General features: G+C 41.1%; 2 protein-coding genes across 13 annotated transcripts in view; both read right to left on the bottom strand.

Annotated features, from left to right (window-relative positions):
* Positions 1 to 6,997, bottom strand: part of PXDNL (peroxidasin like) — a 446,099-nt gene extending 439,102 nt beyond the window's left edge. For all 9 annotated transcript variants that reach the window (XR_008292690.1, XM_053208345.1, XM_053208348.1 and 6 more), the window contains exon 1: positions 1,063 to 6,997. Coding sequence is in view for 8 of the 9 variants with exons in the window: in XM_053208345.1 (XP_053064320.1) it covers positions 1,063 to 1,226 (164 nt within the window). In the remaining variant the exon portion in view is untranslated. The remainder of the gene's footprint in view (positions 1 to 1,062) is intronic.
* Positions 6,998 to 7,124: 127 nt separating this feature from the next.
* The window catches only part of PCMTD1 (protein-L-isoaspartate (D-aspartate) O-methyltransferase domain containing 1), a 69,169-nt gene continuing 51,924 nt past the window's right edge, over positions 7,125 to 24,369 (bottom strand). For 3 of the 4 annotated variants that reach the window (XM_027042842.2, XM_027042845.2, XM_053208360.1), the window contains 3 exons: positions 21,302 to 21,473; positions 19,127 to 19,250; positions 8,775 to 11,378 (listed from right to left, as the gene is read on the bottom strand). In XM_027042842.2, the coding sequence (XP_026898643.1) occupies positions 11,011 to 11,378; positions 19,127 to 19,250; positions 21,302 to 21,473 (664 nt within the window). In that variant the 3' untranslated portion in view covers positions 8,775 to 11,010. Of the gene's footprint in view, positions 7,754 to 8,774; positions 11,379 to 19,126; positions 19,251 to 21,301; positions 21,474 to 24,369 lie in introns of those variants that run through there. The other variant, XM_053208359.1, reaches the window with a different exon arrangement.

The following is a 24,369-nucleotide window of genomic DNA, read 5'->3' as shown; positions in this document are numbered from 1 at the left end:
ACTAGCTTCGACTTTTCATTAGCAGGCTAAAATCCTCATTTCATGATTATAACCAACGCGCGTGCGCGCGCGCACACACACACACACACACACACACACACACACACACACACGGTGCTGATCTTATCTCACATCTCGAAATTCCGGGAATCTTGGGCTATTTCCCCTCTGCTCAAGAATCGACTTGGAACAGGGAAAGGAGTTCCCTCTTCCACGGACATGACACGATCCACAAAAACTTTACCAGGGAGAACCCTTCAAATCTGTCCTTTCAGCGATTTTCCTTGTCTTGTGATGTAAGGCTTGAAAACTATAGTAACAAAAGATCTGCACTTCACACGTATTATTTAATTTAACCCACAAGTCAATTCTACGACACAGGCTTACTATCGCCAGATTGAAGAGAAGGAAGAGGAACTGGAACCCAGGCCCACCTGATTCCTATATTGCGGGTTATTCTACCATCCCAGAATGCCTCCCGGATGCTGATTAGTCACTGCTCCGGAAGGCTTCCAAGCCCTCTGCTCTCCTGGTCCATTTGGAGGGACCGCCCTGGAAAACCAACTGTCCCTCAAGGGCCTGAGACTGAGAACGTCACCCACCTGAGACGCCCAACGCAAAGCCCAACAATGAACAGAAAAAACCCAGGTCGCCCGCACATAATGAATTGGAAGCACATTCCGAAGCCAGGTCGGTTCTTTCCAAATGGGACAGGTACATGCTGACCTAATTAGGAGTCTGAAAGTTTCTGGAGGAGAGGGTGAAAGGAATAACCTGAGAACCTACGCAGGAAAACTCCTAAACAAAGATGAAAATTCTCAATAGCACGTTCTGGAAGATGCTGGAAAAGAGAACTGCACCCAGTGCAAATACATTTATTTCAGCTCATCCTCGCTCACATTTTCTAGCCCCACAAAGCAGAATCCTTAAGTTGTCTGAAAAGCGGAAAAACCCTCTCCCTGCCGGGAGCAGGGACCGCATCAGGAACCCGTTAAGAGAGGAGCGCTCAGTTCCGGCAGAGGGCAACGGGGCGGCGCTGCACCGGCATCTGTGTGAACTTACAGGACTGTGGTCTGCTGCGGCACCTGAGGAATGCGATCCAGCATCAAGTGCATGCAGCGGACGGTGCTCTTCGAGCAAAGGCACCGGCTAGGGCAGGGGAGCGCGGGCGGGCACCACACGACCAGGAGGAAGCAAGTGGTCCAGCAGGGGAGCCTGGGCGCCATCGCTCCATCCGCTGCCGGAAGCGAAGCGGCGGCGGCGGCTGCCGTGCGGGGCCCGTCGTGGGGAGCCCGGCTTGGGAGCCCAGCTACGAGCGGCTCCCGGGGAAAACTCCGCTTCTGGCCAATCCAGGAGCAGGGGGATCACGTTACAGGGCGGGGGGCGCCCGCCGCCTCTAGGGGGCGCCGCACCCCCCCCCCCCCCCCCCCCCGAGGGCCGCGGAGAAGCTCGTCCCCGCCGGAGCCGCTTCGGGAAACGAGCGTGCGCCGCAGGCGGCAGAACGCAAGTGTAAAGCTTTTCCAAAGTGGCTTCCACTGCGCGTTACGTAAGCCCCGGCCTCCGGGCCCCGAGCTGTCTGTCCTTCTGAAGCTCGAGTGGATTCGTGATGTACTGAACCAGTGCACAACGGCTTTCCTTTTTATCCGGTAGTATCGCCAAACCCTAAAGGGCAGGCAGGGTTCTAATTCGCTGGTCTAGGCTCACATTTTCCTGTGCTTCCAGAAACCGGTTTCCTTGCCTCCTGCGCATTCCACTCCTGGAAACCCAAAGCACCTCACTCTTGAGATTCAAAGCAGCTACTTCCGATTTCCTCCTTGAATATTTAACGTTCAAGGCTGTGTGTTTAAACCGCGAACTCCTGTACCAACGCGCAGAGGGGACAAGCTGATAGAAAAACAAACGCGCAAAGTACAAGGCCGAGCCACCTCGGGGCCGGGTGCACCACGGCCGGCCGGAGCCTCATTTTTCGGGTTTAACCGGCCACGGGTCCCTGAGGGAAGTGGCCCTGAGACACGGGCCGGGACAGACTTCAATGACCACGCCTTACACACGTGCTTTTTGGGTCACTCTAAGCAGGTATTTGGGAAAGGTTTTTGGTTTTATCCTTAAAGTTTTCAAGCAACTCTTCCCCCTGAACTAGCACTTTAAAAAATGTCAAAGTAATAGAAAAACACGAAAATGTGGGATGGTCCCACTGGGGCAACCATCCCAGAGAACCAGAATGGCAGACAAATCTAGGCATTAAAGGTCTAGTTTGGTCAAACTTTATCAACCTTATGAGGAAAAATAAATTCACTCGCCTCCTTTCCAGTAAGTTTTCAGTCCCTTTTCATTCTACTGCGGGTGAATACTGCCCTCTTTTGGCAAAATGTTCAAACTTAAATATGCGGGGTTTTAACATTTTTAAAATACAAAGATCAGAAGAAAACTATCTCTATGAACGAGAAGGATTTTAAAATACACTTTAAGCATGCTGACATTGTTCGTGTGTATTTTACTAAGTCTGTTGCAATAAACTAAAAAAGCAGATTTCTTTTCAACCCCACGTCTTACAAGAACTATGCGCTTACCACCAACGTTTGTGACTTGGAGGGCTTGGATGGACGAGGCGTACAGATGTGTGCGTTTTCAGTTCAAAATACAATATCAGCTAGTATTCATAGAGCATTTTTCCAGGATGGACTATACACTTTCTATAGGTTTCCTTAGAAACCCAAGCTGCCATTAAATGAGACAATCTACCCATTACCTCCCACGAATACAGGGCAAAACCGCAAGCAAGGCACAGAGAACGATGTGCATGACACAGCCAGTACAGGCTGTAAATTCTTTCCCAGAATGCCTTAGAACAACTCCCTTGCAGAAAACCATTAAGATAATGTCAAATACCATGAACGTTTTAAAAAATACATCGATGTGCTAAGTGAAAGACACATACAAGAGTCCAAAAATGAAGGGAAAATGAGAAGCTGGCAAGGTAAGTAAGCACAGGTTGGTTCAGCTTCAGAGTATTTGCTTAACCAAGTAAAATAAACAGATTTGGGGGTAGACGGGAAGAAGAAAAAGCCCCTTCCTAAGTGGACCGTCTGGTGGAAAACCTGTATTTTCATCAAGTTCATGAAGGACGAACTAGAAACAATCCACTTTACCCCCTTCCCCCATCCACCCAGAAAATGCAAGGAAAATTGCCTTTCACACTTGAGAGGGGGAGGGAGTAAAACAAATCTCCCTGGAGATATAATATCCCCAAATTAGCTTTTACATGAATTTTCTACCTGAGTGGTCTGAAAACCTTAAAAAGAGGTCATGCCCTAGTAGTGCTTCTGGCTTAGTCAAAACCCACAAAATGTAAGAGAAAGTTATAAAAGCCTTAGAAACATAGTGCACAGGGGCACCTGGATGGTTCAGTCAGTTAAGCGTCTGACTTCAGCTCAGGTCATGATTCATGGTTGGTGAGTTTGAACCCTCTATCAGGCTCTCTGCTGTCAGCGTGGAGCCTGCTTTGGATCCTCCGTCTCCCTCTCTCTGCCCCTCCCCAACTCGCATGCACACGCTCCCTCTCTCTCAAAAATCAACATTAGAGAAAAAAAAAAACCATCATGCACAGAAGCCCACCTCATAAGAGTTCAAGTATATATGGAATATAATAGTGGGACCTGTAGGTTTAGAGAAATGAATGTATAAATAGCAGAAATTTATAAATAAAGAGCAGAAAATTATAAAAACAACCAAACAGGTTTGAAAAAGAAAAATTAAGACATTAAAACCCAACGTAAGGGTTTAACAGCAGATTTAATGCAACGAAAGAGAGAATTAGTGAGAAGATCAATTTGAAGAAATTATTTTAAATTCATTGCTGAGAGACAAAAAGTTGACCAATATTTATAAGGAAAAAAATGGCCAGTTCCAGAACTGATGAAAGACACTAACCCACACAGCTACGAGACAAATACCAGTAGGATAAACGAAAAAATTCATACCAAGGCACATTTTATGAAACTAGAGAATTAATGCCAAGACAAGAATATTTGCAATGTCAGGACAAAAATCTTTAAAGTACAAAGATAAAAGACAGATAACCTTCAAAGGAATGGCTATTGGTCGACTTCTCAACAGCTGTAGTGAAAGCCAGAATGTAGAAACGTAACTCCACTGTTCTATGGGAAATACCATTAATCTAAAATTGTACGGTCATACTTTTCAAGAAGACGAAATTTTTCCAAACAGGAAACAACAACAACAACAACAACAACTAAGAATTAGCAACCTACAGTCTTTCACTAAAAGAAATTTTAAAAGATGGGGGAGCCTGGGCGCCTGGGTGGCTCCATTGGTTAAGTATCCAACGCTTCATTTTGACTCATGTCATGATCTCACAGTTCGTGAGTTTGAGCCCCTTGTCCGGCTGGGCACTCACAGCACAGAGTCTGCTCGGGATTGTCTTTCTCTGTCTGCCCCTCTCCCCCTTCTCAAGATAAACTTAAAAAAAATGGGGGTGCCTAGCTGGCTCAGTCGAGTGTCTGACTCGATTTTGGCTCAGGTCATGATCCCAGGTTTGTGGAATTGAGCCCTGCATCATCAGGCTCTGCTGAGTGTGGAGCCTGCTTGAGATTCTGTCTGTTTCCCTCTGTCCCTCTCCCCTGCTCGCACGCTGAAATTAAAAAAAAAAAAAAAAAAAAAAAATTAAAGATGTATTTTAAGCAAAAGAAAATTGTAATGACCTAAGACCAAAGAAGGTATAATGAGCAGAAAACAAAACAGTGCAAATGTGGGAGTAAAGCTAATGGCATACTTTAGGGGCTTACATATTTAGAAATAATACATACAATATGTTAGTCTATTAATTTTGAAGTGATGACTTCAGAGCTGAGGTGTCCTACGTGCCTTGCCTCACTTAGGAAGATAGGGTAACTTCAGACTTTGATAAATTAGGTGAGTGTTTTAAAATATTGAGTGGGGCAGGGGGAGGGGGCGGGGAAGGAGCACACATAAACAGGAATGGACAAAAACTAACAGAAAACAATTATCCTTTAAAAAGAGGAGAGAACAAAAATATTGAAAAAGGTGTATAGCACAAAATACTCGGTACTAATATTTAAAATGAATGTAAATGGATGGATTGCTTTAAGTAAAATTCAAACTCTAATTTTTTAAGAGATTCAGCTATATGTTAATAAGAAACATCGCAAAACTAAGGATATAGAAGACATTGAAAGTAAAAATTTTAAATGCTACATAAGTATCAAACCAAATGGACTTTGAAGAATATAAAATATAAAAAGGGTTCCCACCTACCATTAAAGGTTCAAATCGCCAAACGGACATAGCAAACCTAAAGTGTAGTGTCATCGCATCAAAATATACAAAGCAAAAATGGAAAGAACTACAACGAACGGACATTCTACCATCAAAGTGAGAGATTTTGCTGAAAATCACAAAAGCACAGAAAAAATGTTTACATAGACTGTATTAGATTTGAATACAGTCAAAAATTTGACTCAAATGACATTTACAGAACACTATACTGAACAACATAATATGTATTCTAAGCACACCATGCCATTTGTTTAAAATGACTTTGGGGCACCTGGGTACCTCAGTTAAGAGTCCGACTTTGGTTCAGGTCATGATCTCCAAGCTTGTGAGTTCCAGCCCTGCATCAGGCTCTGTGCCGACAGCTCGGAGCCTGGAGTTGCTTCGGATTCTGTGTCTCCCTCTCCCTCTCCCCCTCCCCCATTCATGCTCTAAAATAAACTTAAAAAAATTTTTTAAATGACTTTATATGGGCAATAAAATAAGAAACAAGGCTGCTCTTGTTCATTGCTTCTATTCAACACTACAGGAGGCCCCAACTAGCATATATGCAAACAAAAACAAAATCCAAACAAAACAAAATCCAAAGGGAAAAACAAACTGTCTCTATAAAGACGATTTGGTTATCTATGTAGAAAATTTAGAACAATCACAACAGTGTTTTAAGTAATATACAAAAACCAATACAGAGCAAACATAATTTTAATAAACAACAGTATTGAAAAATATAAAACATGTACACATAAAATCTGAAGATGTTTGAAACAAAATTGTGTACCTTTACTAACACACTTAACAAGATGTAAAAAAAAGAAGTACCATATTTATGGATCGGAGGACTCCGTATCATAAACATGTTACCTCTCACATAAAGTGATCTATAAATTCAGTGTGATTCCAAAGGAAATCCCAAAAAGACTGTGTGCATGTAATCTGAGACGCTGGCTCTAAAATGGTTATCAAAGTCAAAGGGTCCAAGATTGGCCCAGATATTCGTGAAATTTAAGTGGAAAGGACTTACCTCACTAGATCAAGAATTATTGTAAATCTGTAGTAAGACTGTGCAATTTTAGCACAGGAATCCATAAATGACTAAGAAAACAGAAAAGAAAATCTGGACACAAAGCACAAACATATGAAAACTTAATTTATGATAGTTGAAACTGCAGATCAGAGGAGGAAAATGGGACTTGTCAAAAAATGGTGTTGAAACAGTTGATCAACTATGTAAAAAAAAAAAAAAGAACTTACTATTTCTTGCTTTATGCAAATATCAGTAGCAAGTGTACTACAGACTTAAATGTGAAAGACAAAAATCACAGAACTTTTGTGAGAAAATACAGGCTAGTGTTTTCATGATCCTGGACCGAGGCTGTGTGAAGGTGAATCTCGCACAATTAAAATGGAAAACGTGGGGGTGCCGGTGTGGCTCAGTCAGTTGAGCGTCCACTCTTGATTTCGATTCAGGTCATGATCTCACGGCCACGAGATTGAGCCTCACATCCAGCTCCACTCTGGGCATGGCGGCTGCTTAAGATTCTCCTCCCTCACCCTCTGCCCCTCCCCTACTTGTACCCACTCTTAAAAAAAAAATGGGGGACAGGGGCGCCTGGGTGGTGCAGTCAGTTAAGCGCCCGATCCTTGACCCTGGCTCAGGTCATGATCTCATGGTTTGTGAGTTCAAGGCCTGGCATCGGGCTCTGGGCTCTGTGCTGATGGTGCAGGAGCCTGCTCAGGATTCTGTCTCTTCTTCTGCCTGCCCTTCCTCCACTTGTGCGTGCACGCACACACACAACTTTCTCAAAACAAACTTTTCATTTTTTTAATTGAAAATTTTAATTCACTAAAGACACCACAAACAGAATGAGAACAGAAACCACAACCTGACAAAGGAGATTTGCAATGCCCGTAACTGACAATGGGTTAAGAGCCAGAAGACATAAGGAACCCTGAAAGCCAATTTCTTTAAATCATTTCCAAAAGACTTGAATAGAAGCTTTACAGAAAGGAAACCTAAGACCAAGAAACACTCAGAAAGGTACAAAACCTCCACAACCAGTAACAAAGCCTCTGTAACACTTCACACTGCTAAACACGCACAGATCGCCACCAGACGCAGGCGAGGTCCCGGAAGAGCTGGAACATGAGAACGTGGCAGGAAGGCACGCGCTGTTCGGCTATGTTGCGCCATCTAGTGAAGGTGAATGTAAACATGCTCTATGCTCCAGCAATTCTACTCCCAGGTGTGCACTGTGTGAAGGCTCCTGCACGCGTATGGTCGCAAGACATGCTGAAGAATGCTGCCGACCAAATCAGCTGACGTGACAACGAATGTCCATGGACGGCAGAATGAGCAAATAGACTTGAGTTTGCGGGTGCTGACTCAGCTGCCTACAAAATGGATCGATCTCAGAGAGGCCGTGTGGACTGAGACAGTCACCTGCAGAACAAGGGTAGAGCTCCACTTGTGAAGTTCAGTATGTATGAGGCCAAGTGATACACTGTTCAGAGACACGAACATATGTGGTAACGCTATAGCAAAGAGCAAGGTCGGGACTGACACAAAAGGAATACCCCCCAGGGGAATAAAGAGGACACTGCGAAGGGCACCCAGGTCACGGTGACGCCAGTAGTCAAACCCAGTAGTAGGTACACCCGTGTACTTACATGTACGCTGAATTATTATTCCTTGTGTTTTGCGTATATCTTCTAAATATCCTTCATATATATCTAATACTTTATAAAATTAAAAAAAAAAGCCTACACTGTCTTCAAAGGTGGCAACACTCCAAAGGAAATGAGATGTTCAAATACAGACAATGAACCGTGTACAATAATTCAAGCATATATCCATTGGTATAGAGATTTCCTAAATTAGGAAGAAAATGCCAGGCTACTAGAGAACAAAACTGAATTATATGCAACTGCTTATTTAAAATAACGTTCCGAGTCTTCCCATGATTGAACAGGCTTTGCTTCACTTTTGTCCTCTCAAACAGCTAGAAACCAATACTTAACCTTTTTGGTGTTTTAACCGTGACGCATGCTGTTTTAATGACATTTGTGTTTATTAGGACTACAACCAAATGTATCAACTAGTAAGAAGTGTAGACTTAAACTGTCTTCTTGGTCATGTTATGTCTTGAGGTTTATCAGGTGCTGGATGCTATTTAAAGCCCTCTCCATCTAGCTGTCTGACTTCGGAGACTCGTGCTATCTCCCTAGCCCTCCTCTCTACAAAAGAAAAGACTAGATTATTTCCACTGTTTTATCTGGCTGTTAAAATCCCATGACTATAGTCCTCATCATCTTCATTTAATTTTACCTTTCTTTGCTACTTTTTCCACCTATAAAGCGTAATTATTCACACTCAAGTAACCATGAATTCATTAAAAAATAAACACGAACCCAAAATATTCTTGATCATTCTAATATATTCCCATTAATAAAAGGGCTTTCACTTTAATTTTCATTTATTTCTACTTCTTTATTTAAAGTCAATAATAAAGTCACAACTGTAAAATGGATGCATTTAAAAACACAAAAGATACATTTCAATGACAAAAATATGTAATGGCAACGAAAACCTACTGTATACTTTGCCAAGGTCCAGAGTAAAAGACCATGTGAGCAAGTCAATCTTCAAATATATCCTTAACAAAAACTCTCTTCTGAGTAGTCAAATCATCATTTAAGAATATGTATGTTTACTATCTGGACACGAGCTCCAAAACCGACAGAGTGAGTATGGAGAGGGCGGCCGGGGTGGGGGGGTGGTGCTGGATAAAAACAGGTGGGCACCAGGAACAATACTAAACTTCTAAAACTAACATTTAATTTAAAATAAAGTGACCATTCCTAACAGATGACAATTGTATCAACTATTTTTTTTTCCTCGATAGAAATGAGATGGGACATTTCTTAACAGTAACAGCTTAGCAATCATCTAAAAAAAGAAAAAAAATTGTGGAGATCACACCCAACCCCCCAACCCCTATCACCTAGCCCTATAGTCACTGGTATAAAACAAAGACCTTCCATGAAATTATCTTTCCCATTACTAAAATACCCTCATTTACTTGAGATAATTCATACTTAGAATATTTCAAATGCTCATTTTTAAATGTGTAGAATTACCAGAGCTGAGATTTTTTAAACCAACTATGTATTACTAATAGTTGAATCTTTGAAAAGAGATAATAACAATCCTTTTACTATATATCAGTTGGGTGTCCTTAAACATAGTTGATCAACTACGGGGAACAGGGATGCTGGTGGTAATAAGTGATACACTCAGATTTTTCCTTTTAAAAAATACATAATCCATGTTACATGAAGTAATAAGTATGTTCCATTGTGTACTTTCTTAACAAGGAATGACTATTTTCAGGCCCTAGTGGGAGGAAAAGGAACAAATCAAAAATGGCATTTACTGTTGTATCGCTGATAGGCTATAATTAATATCCAAGTGACGGATAGTTTAAGTGTGTGATATTAAGAAAAAAGTGATCATTAGAACTTCACCAAAAACAACAACAACAACAACAACAAACAACCCACACACCGTGAGAAAGTTAAATGAGCACAACATAGGTCCCAAAGATTACACTATGATTCTGAATTGGATTTTCAAAACAAGAGGCATCTACATACAATTCCTGTGAACATCTCCTACACGACAAAGATGAGTTTCTTTCTGAGGCTAGCTCAGTCCTACCTTGTCAAAGACAAAGGTTCAAATGAACCAGAAGTTCCATTTGCTAAAGTGCACCTGCTTCTGAGAGCAACCCAAGAAAGGGGCCGTTACTCAAGCTTACTCCCTACCTGTCTGTCGTATCGACAGTCATACACAACAGTGGATTTTTTTTTTTAAACCAAACACTTTATGCAGTGGACAAGAGAAAAACCCATCCTACACATACTATCTTCTAAAACTCCAGAGAGTAGGATAACCTCATTGTTTTTAAATACTGAAAATGTAAAGGGTCCATACAAATCAAGAACTGTATTGAGTGTATACTTTTTATTTAATATTCACTCGATGTGCTCTTAAAATCTCTAGGAGAGAAGAGGATATTTTCCCATGTCTTTTGGCAATAGATTCAAAAGCAGAAGTAGCAGTGCCACTGAACTCCACGAAACTTTTTTTTAAAGCTAAATTATTCAACATCTGTATTGTTATTGCACTCATAGCTTGCCCGGGATACTACAGCAACTCAACCATGGTGACTGCAACCAAAGTAAGGTGAGTGGGTCTACACAGCGTTTGGTTTCCTAATTCGCTCAGGAGGTTTTCATAGAGGAAAGGAAAACAACCGCTGCTCAAAAACCAGTATATGCTTAACAATTATGGAACCTTCTATGAAATGAAATGTAAGCCTCAGCACTACAAATCTGTCAGGAATCAGAAAAGGATTTACGGTACGCAAATCTTGAGTATTGTTGTATTCCACTCTTGAAGTCACTCTGAGTTAAAACAGCCTTTTTTCCAAGATTTAAAGAAAAATATATTTTATAAAAAGGGATTCTTTTTAATTACTGAATACATCATTTTTATTACTAAGACAGAAACAAGTTACACCTTTTCCACTATAGTTCGCTCTGTTGAAAGAATTCGCTCTCTCTTAGCTCCTAACAAATGCTACATTTTCAAGACTAAAGGAATTATCAGTAGGCATTCTTTCTTCTTGATCTAAGTTATTTTTCTCTAAAATATGTCAAGTAAGCCTTTAAAGATTCAGGGAGAGGGAGTTTCATGATTTTTTCTCTCAGTAAATTCTGAGGTGGTTCCTCTGGCTTCATGGCATCGCTGTGATCTTTCTCGTCCTCTTCTTTGTTATTCTCCTCCATTTTCTCATCCTCCTCACTGTCTAGAGGCTGAGGGATAAGCTGATTACCCACAAATACGTAAGTATTGATTCTCTGTTTAACCCTCTTTCTTTTCCTTTTGGGTGGAGCCCTCTGAGGAATCCCCTTGGCCTGTATCTCATCATTTATGAAATTTCGAAGTGTACGTCGGATATAAATGCGAGCCAAGTCTTGGAGATTCCGGACAGCACAGGGAGCTAAAAAAAAGAAAAGCACAAACAAAACACACACAGAACACATAAAAAAGCAAACCATTATACACTGCTCATTTCTTCACAGAACAAAATCTTTCTTAGCAAACGTTAGAAAACACCAAGTATAAAACCTCTTCTTTTTCGAACAAAGATTTCAAAGGTGCTCTCTATATGCCACGCCACCATTCTCAATTCTGTGGAAAGCGGGGAGGTGTCTATGTGTAGATATGTGTGTATGTGTGTCCCCAGGTATATGCATGAAAATTCTTTGAAAGAGGAAGTAAGAACTTAGAAACGGGTTCCATAAGAATGAAGCCGTTAGGGGATAAGAAGAGAAGATAGATTTTATACCACATATATTTTTGTATATTTTTGATGTTGAAAACCATACAAGAGAACGATCTATTCCTAAAACTCAAAGGCAACATTTGAACGACTGCCTCAGTCTGAGCTTTAAAGCTTGTGCATGTGTACACACACACACACACACACACACACACACACACACACACACACACCGAGTTTTCCTCTGTAAATCAGGAAGTACAACTTAGGCGAAGGCCCGCCAGAAATCATGCTGTATACAACGTAATAGGCCAAAACAGGCCAAAACACTGAGATTTCCTTCAGTTATTGATGTTTACTTCTATCAAATACAGTCGGTCCTCCGCTCCCATCTCCCACAGATCTACAAACCCATAAGCCCTAGAACACATACTCTTCCTTGTAGCCTGCTCTGTTCCAGTGCTTTAGACATAGAGAAATTAATTCTCTCGTCCCACTTGAACTTCATTTCTCCTAGTTGCCATCCCTGTGGAAATAAAACTACCATCAAGGAGCCTTCTCAAATGCCTGAACGAAACAAAACATAACCCTCCTCAGTTAAACAGCACTAAAAACGCTCCACGTATGCTGTATTTCTTTACTTTTGGTACTCTTTTTTCTGAATACTTCCCTTGCCAACTTTTTTTGTTAGAACCTATGAAATCCTGCCTTCTGTAGGAACTCTTTGGTATGTGGCCTCCCTCTACCATCAGACTGTAATCGGCCCCCCTCTACCATCAGACTGTAAGCTCCAGGAACGAGGGGCCATGGCACTTCCTCCTTGTGCTCCGTACAGGGGCCTGCAGATACCGGAGCTGCACAGTCTATCACCCCGTCCAAGGCCCCGAGTGCTTCCTTCCCCTAGACCCTATCACAGACTGGACACACGCTGCAGCAAGGGACAGGGTTTTTGGTAAAACTCCGGCATGGGAGGCCTTTCCAGGCTGATTCAATGATCCCTCAGCACATACCTAAGTGGCCCACGACAAAATCTTTTCTTCGAAATTTTTTTTCAACTCCCCTACTGCAATCTGAAATAGAAAAGCATTCCCAAGGGCCATACTGGGCATGTTCGACTAAAAACCATTTGTTCTCCTGTCTGGGCCTGCCCCCAACTATCCAACATGGAAACTGAAACATATGACAACTTGAGTTCAAGTCCTGCTTCTGCCATCCATGAGTTTTGTGAACACTGGTTAAGTAAAAACAGATGGGAAATCTCATCTCTTATATGTTAAAATGTGTAAACTACCACCTGTTCTGCTCATCGCCCAAAATTGTTAAGCTGTTTCACAGTCACTCAACAGCCATGTGTTAAACTATACGCCAGGTACTATTAAAGAGCTCATCTAGATAGAGTGAACGATTTAGACTAAGAAAGTCCCTGCTCTTATGGAGATTATATATTTGGGGGAGGGATAGATAAAAAATAATTATGACAAAAAAAAGAAGATATGAGAAAAAACACCAATGACATACAAAGTAACATGGGGTATGGCTACTTCTGACTGGGCAGTCCCAGCGGTCTCCCCTAGGAGAGGCGTGTCTGAGCTAACATCTAGACGATACGAAGAAACAGCCGTCTGTGAATAGCTTCATGCACAGGGAATGGCGAAAAACACTAGAAGGTGAATAAGCTTAGCACGTTCAAAGAGCTGAAAGAAGGCTGGTGTCAATGGAGTTTAGAGCAGGAAGCAAACAGTAATGGAGGTGATCAGGGGTGATCTTACAGGCCCTGGTAAAAAATGTGCCTTATATCAAGGGTTTTAAAAAGGCAGGGTCATAATGCGATGAAAATGGCACTGAGGGTCCGCTGTGGAGTATGGATCATAAAGAGAGGGAGCAGGAGCCCAGCGGGAATACTCCAGTAATCCACCTGAGATCTGACCACACTGTGATGCAGATTAGAGTAAGGGAGGTTGGCAGTAAAGACATAGAGAAACGGACAAGTCTGAAACACACTTTGAAGGCAGGCTGGACGGGCACTGGATGGGGGAGAGTTTTTGGCCCAGGCAGCTTGGTAGATGCGACTGTCAATTAGTGACACGACAAAGAGGAAGAGTAGCTGGGGAGGAGAAAATCAAAACTCTGTTCCGTATGAAATCTGGAATGTCTGTGAACATCTCCTGGAAGAAGATTTCAGAAAGGAAAACAACAGTGACACACTGGCCACCATCTCCGCGTGTTACAGGCAACAGCACACTTAGCGCTGAGGAAAAGGAAGTAGACAGAAGTGAAATAACTTGGTCTCGGTCACAGAGGTCGTAGGTGACAGGAGGTGGGACCTGAACGTGGGCGTTTTCACTGCACGGTCTCTGCTCCTGCCCAACCGCAGGCAGCTGAATCATGTGTCTGGGACTCAGGGGCAAGGCCAGGGCTGGGGACAGAAATCTGAGAGCCAACAGCCTCTGGCGAGCACCCAAGGGGGAGTGTGGACACAGAAGAAACCTGTGCCTGAGTGAACACTGAAAAAGCAGGGGTGGGGGAGGCTGGTGGAGAATAAATCTATAAAAGAGTCTTGGGAATTTTAATAAAAGAGCTAAGAAATAGAGCTATAATTAGTCTTTTACAGCTGGTCTTTGTTCTTGCACCTTGCCCTCATTTTCGGTATTCTCTTTTAACACCCGAATTATGTTCGTCCTCTGCCAACACTGCTATTCCAAGGACACTGTTAGAATGATGAACCTTTCAATCCTAAACTGTCAGAATACCTCACTTCATAAAGAACCAGCCAGACCCAGAATGGAAAAAGATTCAGACTTAAGTCCTAAAATAGCACCCACAAGAGCTTCATGTAAAGTTTGTCTACATGATACACAAACTTTTAGGTAATTCTCAGAATTGAAAATATTCAAAATCCCCCCGTATTTTCTATTCTTTAACACTCCCTTGTTTGTAATGCTTCCAGTTATGAGTTAAGGATTTGATACTTACCCTGACTACTATTAAAATTTTATTTTGAATCAAAGCTTTCACTCCAAAATTACAATTAAGGTTATCTCTAACACGCACACGGAAGCTCTATTTGTTTCCCAAAAGGTAGTCTCTGCAAAGATTTCACGGGAACCTAGCAGTCAGCACTTTCGTTTCTATTAACAAAGACTGAAAAGGGCACTATATTTAGGCCAATCTCACAAAAGCATTGATTTGGGGCCACTTTTGAACCTACAAAAACAGCAGCTTCTATAAGTGGCCACATAACTGTTGCCACAATTTATGAAGTCTCTTGCCCCTTGAGATTTTTAACAAGAAGTATACATTTGGCTTTGCATTCCTGACAGAGCTCTGAAAACACCTGGGAGTTACCTAAGTGATAAGAGCATAACAGGTTCCTTTCAAGCACCCCTGGGTTTATGCTAATAAGGCAACTTTTGGTAAGCCCCTGAGTGAGTGGGCTGGTTGCCAGAGGACTGGAACTTTCACCAGCACCCTCTGGGAGGGGACGAGGGGCTGCAGGTTGAGTCGGTCGTCAATGGCCAATGACTTAATCAATCAAACCTCCATAAACAGCCTTCACTGCAAGGGTTCGGAGAGCTTCCGGGCTGATGAACACGTGCAAGTGCCAGAAGGGCCCTCAGAGGAGGCGCGGGAGCTGGGTCCTTCCCACAAACCCTCTGTGCCTCGATTCCAGCCGGCTGTTTCTGTGCTGGCCCCTGTTGCACCAAACCCCGTAATCCAGTAAGTGAACTGTTTTCTTGGGTTCTGTGAGACACTCCAACAAATTACTGAATTCCAGAAAGGGGTCACGGGAGTTCCTGATTTACAGCCAGGCTGACGGAAACACGGGTGAAAACGTGTACCTGTGGCTGGGGGCTCAAGTTGGAGGAGATGGCGGCAGCCTCGTACAAGCCCTTTAACCTTCGGGGTCTATGCAAACAGTGGTTAGTGACAGGAGGGGTCAGATCACAGGACACCTAGTTGGTGTCCACAAAGAATTCGAGAATTCCTTGGGGTGGAAAAACCCACATGTCTGAGAGATGAAGTATCTAGTGGGTGGTGTATGGAGGAAAGTTTTGCCTAAGTTGGTATAGAATTTTTCCCTTTTTCCTTTTCCCCTTCTAAAGGGCCCACCTGAACTTGAAGCAGCTCCTTTAGAATGTTGCATACCACCCCGCGAACAAAGGAAAGAAGATGTGAATTGAATCAAAAGTAGTGATAAACCTGAGGAAAATTCTAACTACATTTTAGTAACTATTTATATAGGCAATTTTATAGCTACAATATACACTTGCCAGAGATTTGCGTGTGTATTTTTTTAGTTCTCTTTTTTTGCTAACATTCTTTCGTAACTTAATCCCCTATAATTAATGAAATAATGTTCTCTAATCAGCAATTTTAACAGAAGAAACTTGTTCTTATTTTCCAAACATCCTATTAAGTTTTGACAAATAGTATCTTCAGAACTTTTTCTTTCTGTGAACATTATTCATAAAAAGGCTTTTATTTTTTACAAAATCGTAATTCCTGGCTCATTTTTATGCTATTGGGAGCTGATGATTTTTTTTCCCTTTTATTGTAGAGACTTTCGAGTATGTATACAAGTGAGTAATAGTGTAACGAACCCCATGTACCACTCAGCTTGAACCCTCACCATACAGCTAATCTTACCACACTCCCATTTCTTCCTCCCGAATCCACCACAGACGACTGTGATGACAAATTTGGATAGATCATTTCACCTGTAAGTATTTCACAGGTATGACAGATTTTTTTTTTTTTTTTAATTTAGGCTCTTCCCCCTTTTATCCCTTTCAACCAAATCTATGCCCCTACTTTACATTCACAGTTATGTCCATCAACCCACAGAGGATAGTCTTATTAACTACCTAGAGCTGTACTGTATGGACATCTTTAAAATGAGAAAGAATGAAAATTGCCCATTTGTAACTGTGTTACTGCAAAACCACATTTACAAACTAGACTCCTCTAAAGGACACTAAACTAGGGAAACTGTCAGATAAAGAGGAATGTCTCGGGCTACAACAGTCTCCATGAGAAAGTGAAACACCTAAATGGCTGATGCACAGAAGTCCACAGGGACCTCTATAAGGACACTTATATATCTTTACAGATATACATTATTACATTTGTGGTTAGGCCACCGTGTCACAGAATTTTTTTCATTACTTCTTTTTTGTGACTCTCTAACCTGTTATGATAGGTTAACGAAAATGGTCATAAATATGACCTGTAATTCTGATATTTGGAAAACAGGAGGGAAAAAGTAGTTTTACTTTGTTATTATTATTATTATTATTGCTTTTAGTTATTGCTTTTAGCAAGGAGTTGAAATATTCAATGATCTTAGTACGGTATGGTCTACTAAATATTATAGTATGTAGTATATGGTATATACATACACCTATATATACGAGGGAATGTGTGTGTATGGTCTACCAAAAAGCATACTTTGAAATAACTGTACAATGCATGTGAATACAAGTGACAGTTACTTGATTCTGGTGTTCCTAGCACCAGTCCCTTTCAGTCCCAGAATACATCTAGCACGTGTCTCTGAACAGACAGGAAGGAAGTTTAAATTCAACATTCCAGCAGAGTAACTTTACTAACAGAATGGATCTTTTTGATAATCCTTTTTTTAATCATTCTTATTTTCAATTTTCTATATACTAAAGTTTCCTTATGTAATCGTCCTATGTCGCTCTGTTGTGTAGATTGACTCAATTTTGTAAGTAACGTACAACAGCAAAAAGTACGTTTGGAAAAAATGGCTGATTAACACTTTCCGAATTGTGAAAGGTTCAATTTTTTTTTTTGAACTGAGAGCCTGATTTCTTTCTAAATGAGATTAAAGTAAGGGCACTGTGTCAGAATTGATGCATCTTGTGAATCTGGAAAGAGTGGTCAACAGATCTCTCTGATGGCAGCTCCTGTTACAGAAGAACGCTAGGAAGCCCTCTCCCGGGGTCTAGGGAAGAGACCCCCCCCCCCTGCCGCTCACTGCCCCTTACCACAGAACCACATGGGTCTGTCTGCACCACCACATACCTTCGTCCCCACGGCAGGAGGAGTGGTCTGTATGGTTCGTGCGTGCGAAGCAGCTGTCCACGTGTGGCCTTTCCCTGGTCTTTTCCTCTGCTCACCCACACATGAAGCTCTGCTCCCCTGCCTTTACGGAGCGAGCCCACACGACGGGAGGCTGGCCACTACTGCCTGTGGCTGCGTGGATAGTCTAACTTAAGGGTGCGGACCTAAGCCATATTCCGCCCCTACTCCTTTAGTAGGTGATAAAAATGATGTTTCAATTCCTAGCTATCTGACCGCCAAATCCTTCTCTCCATTGGGAAGAACGTGGAAGAGGGAAAAACAGGCCACAAAAACCACGTAGCTCACAAGAGGGTAAAATAAACAATGAAAATAAAGTTACATGTAAAGCCAGGTTCCTTTGAAATATATTCATTTAAAAAGCAAGTTAAAGCAAGAAGTCTACCATGGTAAAGTTAGTTCACTTTTGGGAAGGAACTTACTCACCGATTTCCAAAATCATGCCATATCACAAGCCAATTAATATTACTCTTCCCTCTGTTTCTACTTTCAGCTGCAGTAAGTTTATTACTTCCTCCTTCTTGAAATACTGTTTTTTTCTTGATTTCCAACACAAACACCTCTTCTCTCTCCTCACTCTCCCCCAAGTGCTCTCATCCATTCTCATAGCTGAAAATGCCATTTTTAGGTTGAGGATTCCCAATTTACACCTCCCCTTGTGCAGTGGGTTTACAACCACTTGACTACCTGCCACGTGCATGCCAACAGGAAACTCAAACACGGCCAGAATAAAATACCTGATCTTCCTACACCTGTTTCCAAACTATTCCATCGCCAGTCCTGCAAACAGCAATAAATGGTACCACCACTCAGCTAGCCGCTCAAGGCCAAACTCTCCATCCTTCTTTTTCTCTCTACCACCGCCTACAATTCAGTCTACTATTTTTCTACCCTCGAACAAGTCTATCCACAACCAACACTGACTTTACCTTTGATAAGGAAAGCCCTGTATATAATCTATCTTCTATATGCTAGCCAACCAACTTCGACTACCCTGAAACTTGTTTCTGGTCTTAGAACAACCGAGCTCTTTTCAGCTCAAATAAAGGCTGTTGTGTTTGTCATCCTTCTGTGTAGAAAATGACAACAAGTTTAATATAATTAGTAAAGTCACAGCTATAATTAATAAATTCATGATTTCTTTGACCTGCCCCTTCTTTTCATATGTCCATGAAGGCAGCTAACTGTGTCTGGTGCAAGGTAGGGGTTTTAACCCACCCCCACAAAAAAGCTGAATAAATCTGTTGAATATATAACTGCATGTTTATTTGCTTTTTCATAATCATATAGTCCATTAAATCCCAACCATAAGAGTTTAACAACAGTCACGGTTCGGTCGGAAAGGACCAACAGTTACTTACGGAGTCCTACAGAATCCGGTTTGCCATTATCATTCTTACTTGGTTGTACAAGTGGAGCAAACGAAACAGCAAGGATATTTTTACTTTCCCAAGTGTTTTGTCCAGTTCGCATAATTTGTGTTAACTATTTGGAGGAAAACACAGAAACAGAATAGCTTAATCCTGGAAATGCGATCGCCTCACAGCCACAATTTCGTTTTCGTGGAATAACTGCCAATGGTTGCTATAGAATCACCTGCACTTGAATGCAACCGAATTGCTATCGTTTAAATACTCGCCATAAAATGATACACAAGAAATCACAAATATTTGCAGCTCAAGATACTCAAGATAGATAAATCAATGTATATAGAATATCCAAATATGGTCAAGTGACCCATCATGTTATAGTTGGGGTCTGATACCTTCTAGGGGTCTCATTCCAACCCACGTCTGCCAGTGGATCCCAAATTAGATGCCTTACCTAGGTTCAGTTGTTTGGTTAAAGCATTATATAAAGCATTAATAAAACCACGTTCTGATTACTGTACCAATGAGTCAACTTCATGGTTGCCCGTGATGGTCATAAAATGCAGATTCTAATTCTAATCGCAACTTAGTACTTCACAAATAAACGCCATTAATCACAAGAGCATTACAAGTTTTACCTACCTGGCAAAAACTCATCCCCAGTCCTTGGGAAAAAAAAAACTAGCTCAGTACATGGCTTGATCAAGCTGAATTAACATCTTCAATTTCTATTATAAAAATAAGCCCATTTGACATTCGGATGATAGTATATAATTAATATTTAATAAAATACCAATGGGAAGCCCGATCTTAAAAATATTTGGAAAGGTATTTTCAACAGATAACAGAAGATTGTTCATCTGGGAGTCTCAACTCTGGAAGCATTCAAGTAACAATGTTTTTCCAGGAATGTTTTTTAATGAATGTTTTTATATTATGTCTTTTTAATTACGGACAAACAATTTGCTACAGAGCTTAGTGCATGGTAATGGTGAAATCTACTGAGTTGCAAATAACATGCTGTGATGTTAAGGGACCCCCTCCCCCAAGATTATAAACTCCAAAATGATGAGGCAAGGTCCCAGTTGTCTTATATAATTTATCTCCTACCGTGTAAACCACAAGGCGTTTTAAACATCTCAAATTTAGGTTAATATGAATATTAAGGATTTGTTTTGAAACGCATTTTTATAAAAATTTTTTTTTGAGAGAGAGAGAGAGAGAGAGAGAGAGAGCGCACACGTGTGAGCAAAGCGCAAGCAGGGGAGGGGCAGAGGGAGGCGGAGAGAGAGAATCTCCAGCAGGCTCCACAGGGGTTGAGGTCATGACCGTGAGATCGTGACCTGAGCTGAAATCGAGTCAGACACTTACCCGACTGAGCCACCCAGGTCACTCCATGTTTATAAATTTTTAAAGTAATTTCCTTTTGAAAGATCCACCCATTTCCTGAATACATTAGTATTTCATACACTTACCATCCCTAATAATTCCAAACCGAAGGCAGATAAATAACTGAAAAAATATTTTCAAATGAGTCTATGTCATACTAAATCAAGATTTAAAAATTTACTTGTTTCTTTAACGGATTTAAGCAGTCCAAACCAAATCCCAAATAGAACTTCTCTTTTCTACGCTCAAAGAACTAAAGAATGTTGGAAACTGAGTGGCTTGTAGAGATCTTCACACCCAACTCAACAGCTCTGGGTACAAAAACTGTGGGAGGAAGCAACTTGGCAAACATCACACAGGCTAAGCTCTGGGGAGACGAAAATCTCTTCAAACCCTAGTAGAAGGATCTCTTCTGTACCTGCTTTGGTTCAAGAGTCTGTTTCAAGGTTTTGTTTTTGTTTTTATAGCTAGATCTGTGAAGAGTACTGCTTCCTTAAAAATCACAGCCTGGGGCGCCTGGGTGGCGCAGTCGGTTAAGCGTCCGACTTCAGCCAGGTCACGATCTCGCGGTCCGTGAGTTCGAGCCCCACGTCGGGCTCTGGGCTGATGGCTCGGAGCCTGGAGCCCGTTTCCGATTCTGTGTTCATGCTCTGTCTCTCTCTGTCCCAAAAATAAATAAACGTTGAAAAAAAAAAAAAAAATCACAGCCTACTTTTCACTGATAGAACATTTCCCACCTTAAACTAACGTGCTTAAGCAAAGGACAGTAGAAGTTACCTGATCTTCTATAGGCATGACCAGAATGCCTCCAACTTTCAGTAAGATTTTCATGTAGTTTTCATGGTCCTTCTGGACACCAGCCCCACAATAAATGCGGTCATACTGATGACTGTCAGACGCTATCTGGAGGCAATTACCAACCACAAATGCGGGTTCACAGAACTCAAATCTGCACGAAAAAACAAATATCTTTTAATTCATTTAAACAAAAGGTTAAATCTCAAAAAATTAACATAATCCACTTCTTTGAAATAGTGAAGTTACCAAAATTAAGGATAAAATATCAGGAGATTTGATTTAAATATCATATTTATGAAGTTAAACTGATCAAATATATAGTTTTATTATCAATGATATAATTCACATTTTTAAAACAACCTGTTTTTTTTGCCATACTGAAACTTCACTTAGGGCTTAAAAAACGAGCATAAGGAAAAGCTCCTCATGATACCAATCTTGTGATGCCCCACAAGTGATATACACTAAGTTCACCTTCCACTGTCCTTTCCAAAAAAAAAAAAAAAAGGCCTATGGGCCAGCGGCCACAAAAAGGGCTCGTGCAGTCCACATCTCTGTTTGACATTTCTGCCGTGGCTAACAGTGGCAAAGCTTCGTCAGGAAAGGACGCACTTCAGCAACCACTATGATTAGGGAGATTTTAGCAGAGCTATGTTACAGGGCTGTTATGTGACTGCTGCTTTGGCCCCTGGGATCTCCCTATGCAACAGAAGGAGATAGGGTTTCAAAGCAAAGGCATCTTGTCCAGGCCGCCTGTTCCTGGTTACAGTGTTGGTTCATGGTCTAGAGAGTTATGCTTTTACAAACTATCCTATTTAGACCCCTACTTTATTCCTTAAGGTGTAACAAATCTGTAAATAGTTTCTAACGTATAACATTAATTAAAACCCAATGCACTAATAAAACATATAATCTTTTAGAAAACTAATTCATGGAATATCCTTTTACTTTTAAGTTGATTAACGTTAATATGACCACACGTAAAAGTCAGGCTATTATTTGAGGATGGAATAATCCATGTTAAAAGTTTTGGCATGCGGTAAAAAATGACAAAGATTGAATCAATCATTTCTACTTTGTAAAACATATCCTGTCCTTTGCTAATTAATAGACTTATTACATAACAACCTTTCATTAAAATTCACTAAACAACAGACACGTTATATTCACTAATGTTTAAAGAAGAGTTTACCAGAACTATGCCCTGTCTTTGGTCCCCTATCTTCTTAGTGGAGGCTTTAGAGGTGGGGTGGGAAGGGTTGAGGAGTTGGGATGGGATGACTTATCAGTGTACCCTCTCTTCCCCATACCCCCACACTAGGGTAGAGTCCATGCCCCATTATTTCTTTCACTGTAACTGCCTCCTCGCTGCTCACACTTTTCAGGTCTCCCCTCCATCATTTTGCTCCCTACTGCAGAGGACGGAGTGAAGCTCCTTAGAGTGCCACATGGGGCTCTTTATGACTCTACCATCAAGTTGTCCTGCCAGATTCATTTCCTGCCTCTGCCTTCCCTGCTCTTCCCTTCACTGCCCCCCCCCCCACACACACACATACTATGTTGTAGCCAAACTGAATTACAGTTGACCCTTGAACAAGGCGGAGGTTAGAGGTGCTGACCCCCTCCCTGCTGTCAAACATCCGAGTATAACTTACGACTCCCCCAAAACTTAACTACTAACAAACTACTGTTGACCAGAGGCCTCACAATGATAACATAAACAGATGACTTCATACTGTATTCTTACAAAAAAGTAAGCTAGAGAAAAGAAAATATTAAGAAAATAAGTAAGAGAAAATACATGTATAGTACCGTACTAAAATCTGCATTTAAGCCGTCCTGCACAGTTTAAGCCCATGTTGTTCAAGAGTCAACTGTGTGTGCTTCTAGTTGCTTAGAGGAACTAACACGAATTGTTTGGAAATCCTGTAGCTGGGTACCTGCTGCTCCTTTGACTGAAATACCCTTCCCTCTCTCCTTCCCTTGATAAATGCCTACCATCCCTTCAAGACACAGTTCAAGTATTAGTTTTAGTAATGAAATCTTACCCAACTCTATTTTAACAGTATCTCATTCTTCCTACTAGCATGGTACACATAAAAGTGCACCTAGGTTAGGGCCATGCTTAAATTCCTTTTAAACTCAAGATTATGGTATGACCTATGATTGCCTAAAATATGGCCAACGTATAGTTTCTTGACTTTTAAGTATAAGATACTGTGGATCATGTGGTTTAATCATTCTACCAAACTCACAGTAAGCATTCTTTAACAAGAAAACATTAGACTATTTTCACTGAAATCTAAAAATCTTTATTCTTATAAAAATTCACCTTTAATAATTTAATTTTATGATAATTTAAGTCAGTCTTATTTTTTGGGAATTTGTATTTTAAAAATTAAATTATTAAACCTCTTTTATCAAGTCTATTAAATCAACTTAAAAAATATGCTTACGGTTTAAAAAGCTTCCTATTTGTTAAAAATGCACGGTAACTTACAGAACTATTACTTAAGACAACACCATTACGAGTACACAACTTACGATTAAGACCACTTCTCAGATTAGTTGACAGTTTATCCTCATCCAAGCAAAATTAATTAGAAATAATTTAGTGCCTGATTCTAAAATCAAAGGTGTGATTCTGGTCAAATTTCCTAAGAAGCACAATTCATTAAGTGAAATATTATTTATCGAGCCCAGTTGTGTGTAAAGATTGGAAACAGAATGGGAAACACTCAAGCCTACATCTAGTGGAAGAGACAAGAATCAAAGAATGTCACTAATACAGATTTACAGCTATAATAAATGCTCTAAAGGAAAGGAATATGATTCCATGAGACTAAGGACGAAAGGAAATAGACCTAGGGAATCGGAGAAAGACTCCCTGAGAAATGTCAAGTTGAGACAGGACAATCTAGAACCACAGGGGAGCCAAGATGGTCGTCACTAGCCACATGTGGATACTGAGCCATTAAAATGCAGCTAGTCCAAATTGAGCTGTACTGTGAGGATAAAATTCACACGGGATTTCAAAGATTTAGCCC

Source organism: Acinonyx jubatus, chromosome F2 (genome assembly GCF_027475565.1).
Source record: "Acinonyx jubatus isolate Ajub_Pintada_27869175 chromosome F2, VMU_Ajub_asm_v1.0, whole genome shotgun sequence".
NCBI lineage: Eukaryota > Metazoa > Chordata > Mammalia > Carnivora > Felidae > Acinonyx > Acinonyx jubatus.
This window is presented reverse-complemented; position numbering and strand designations above follow the sequence as displayed.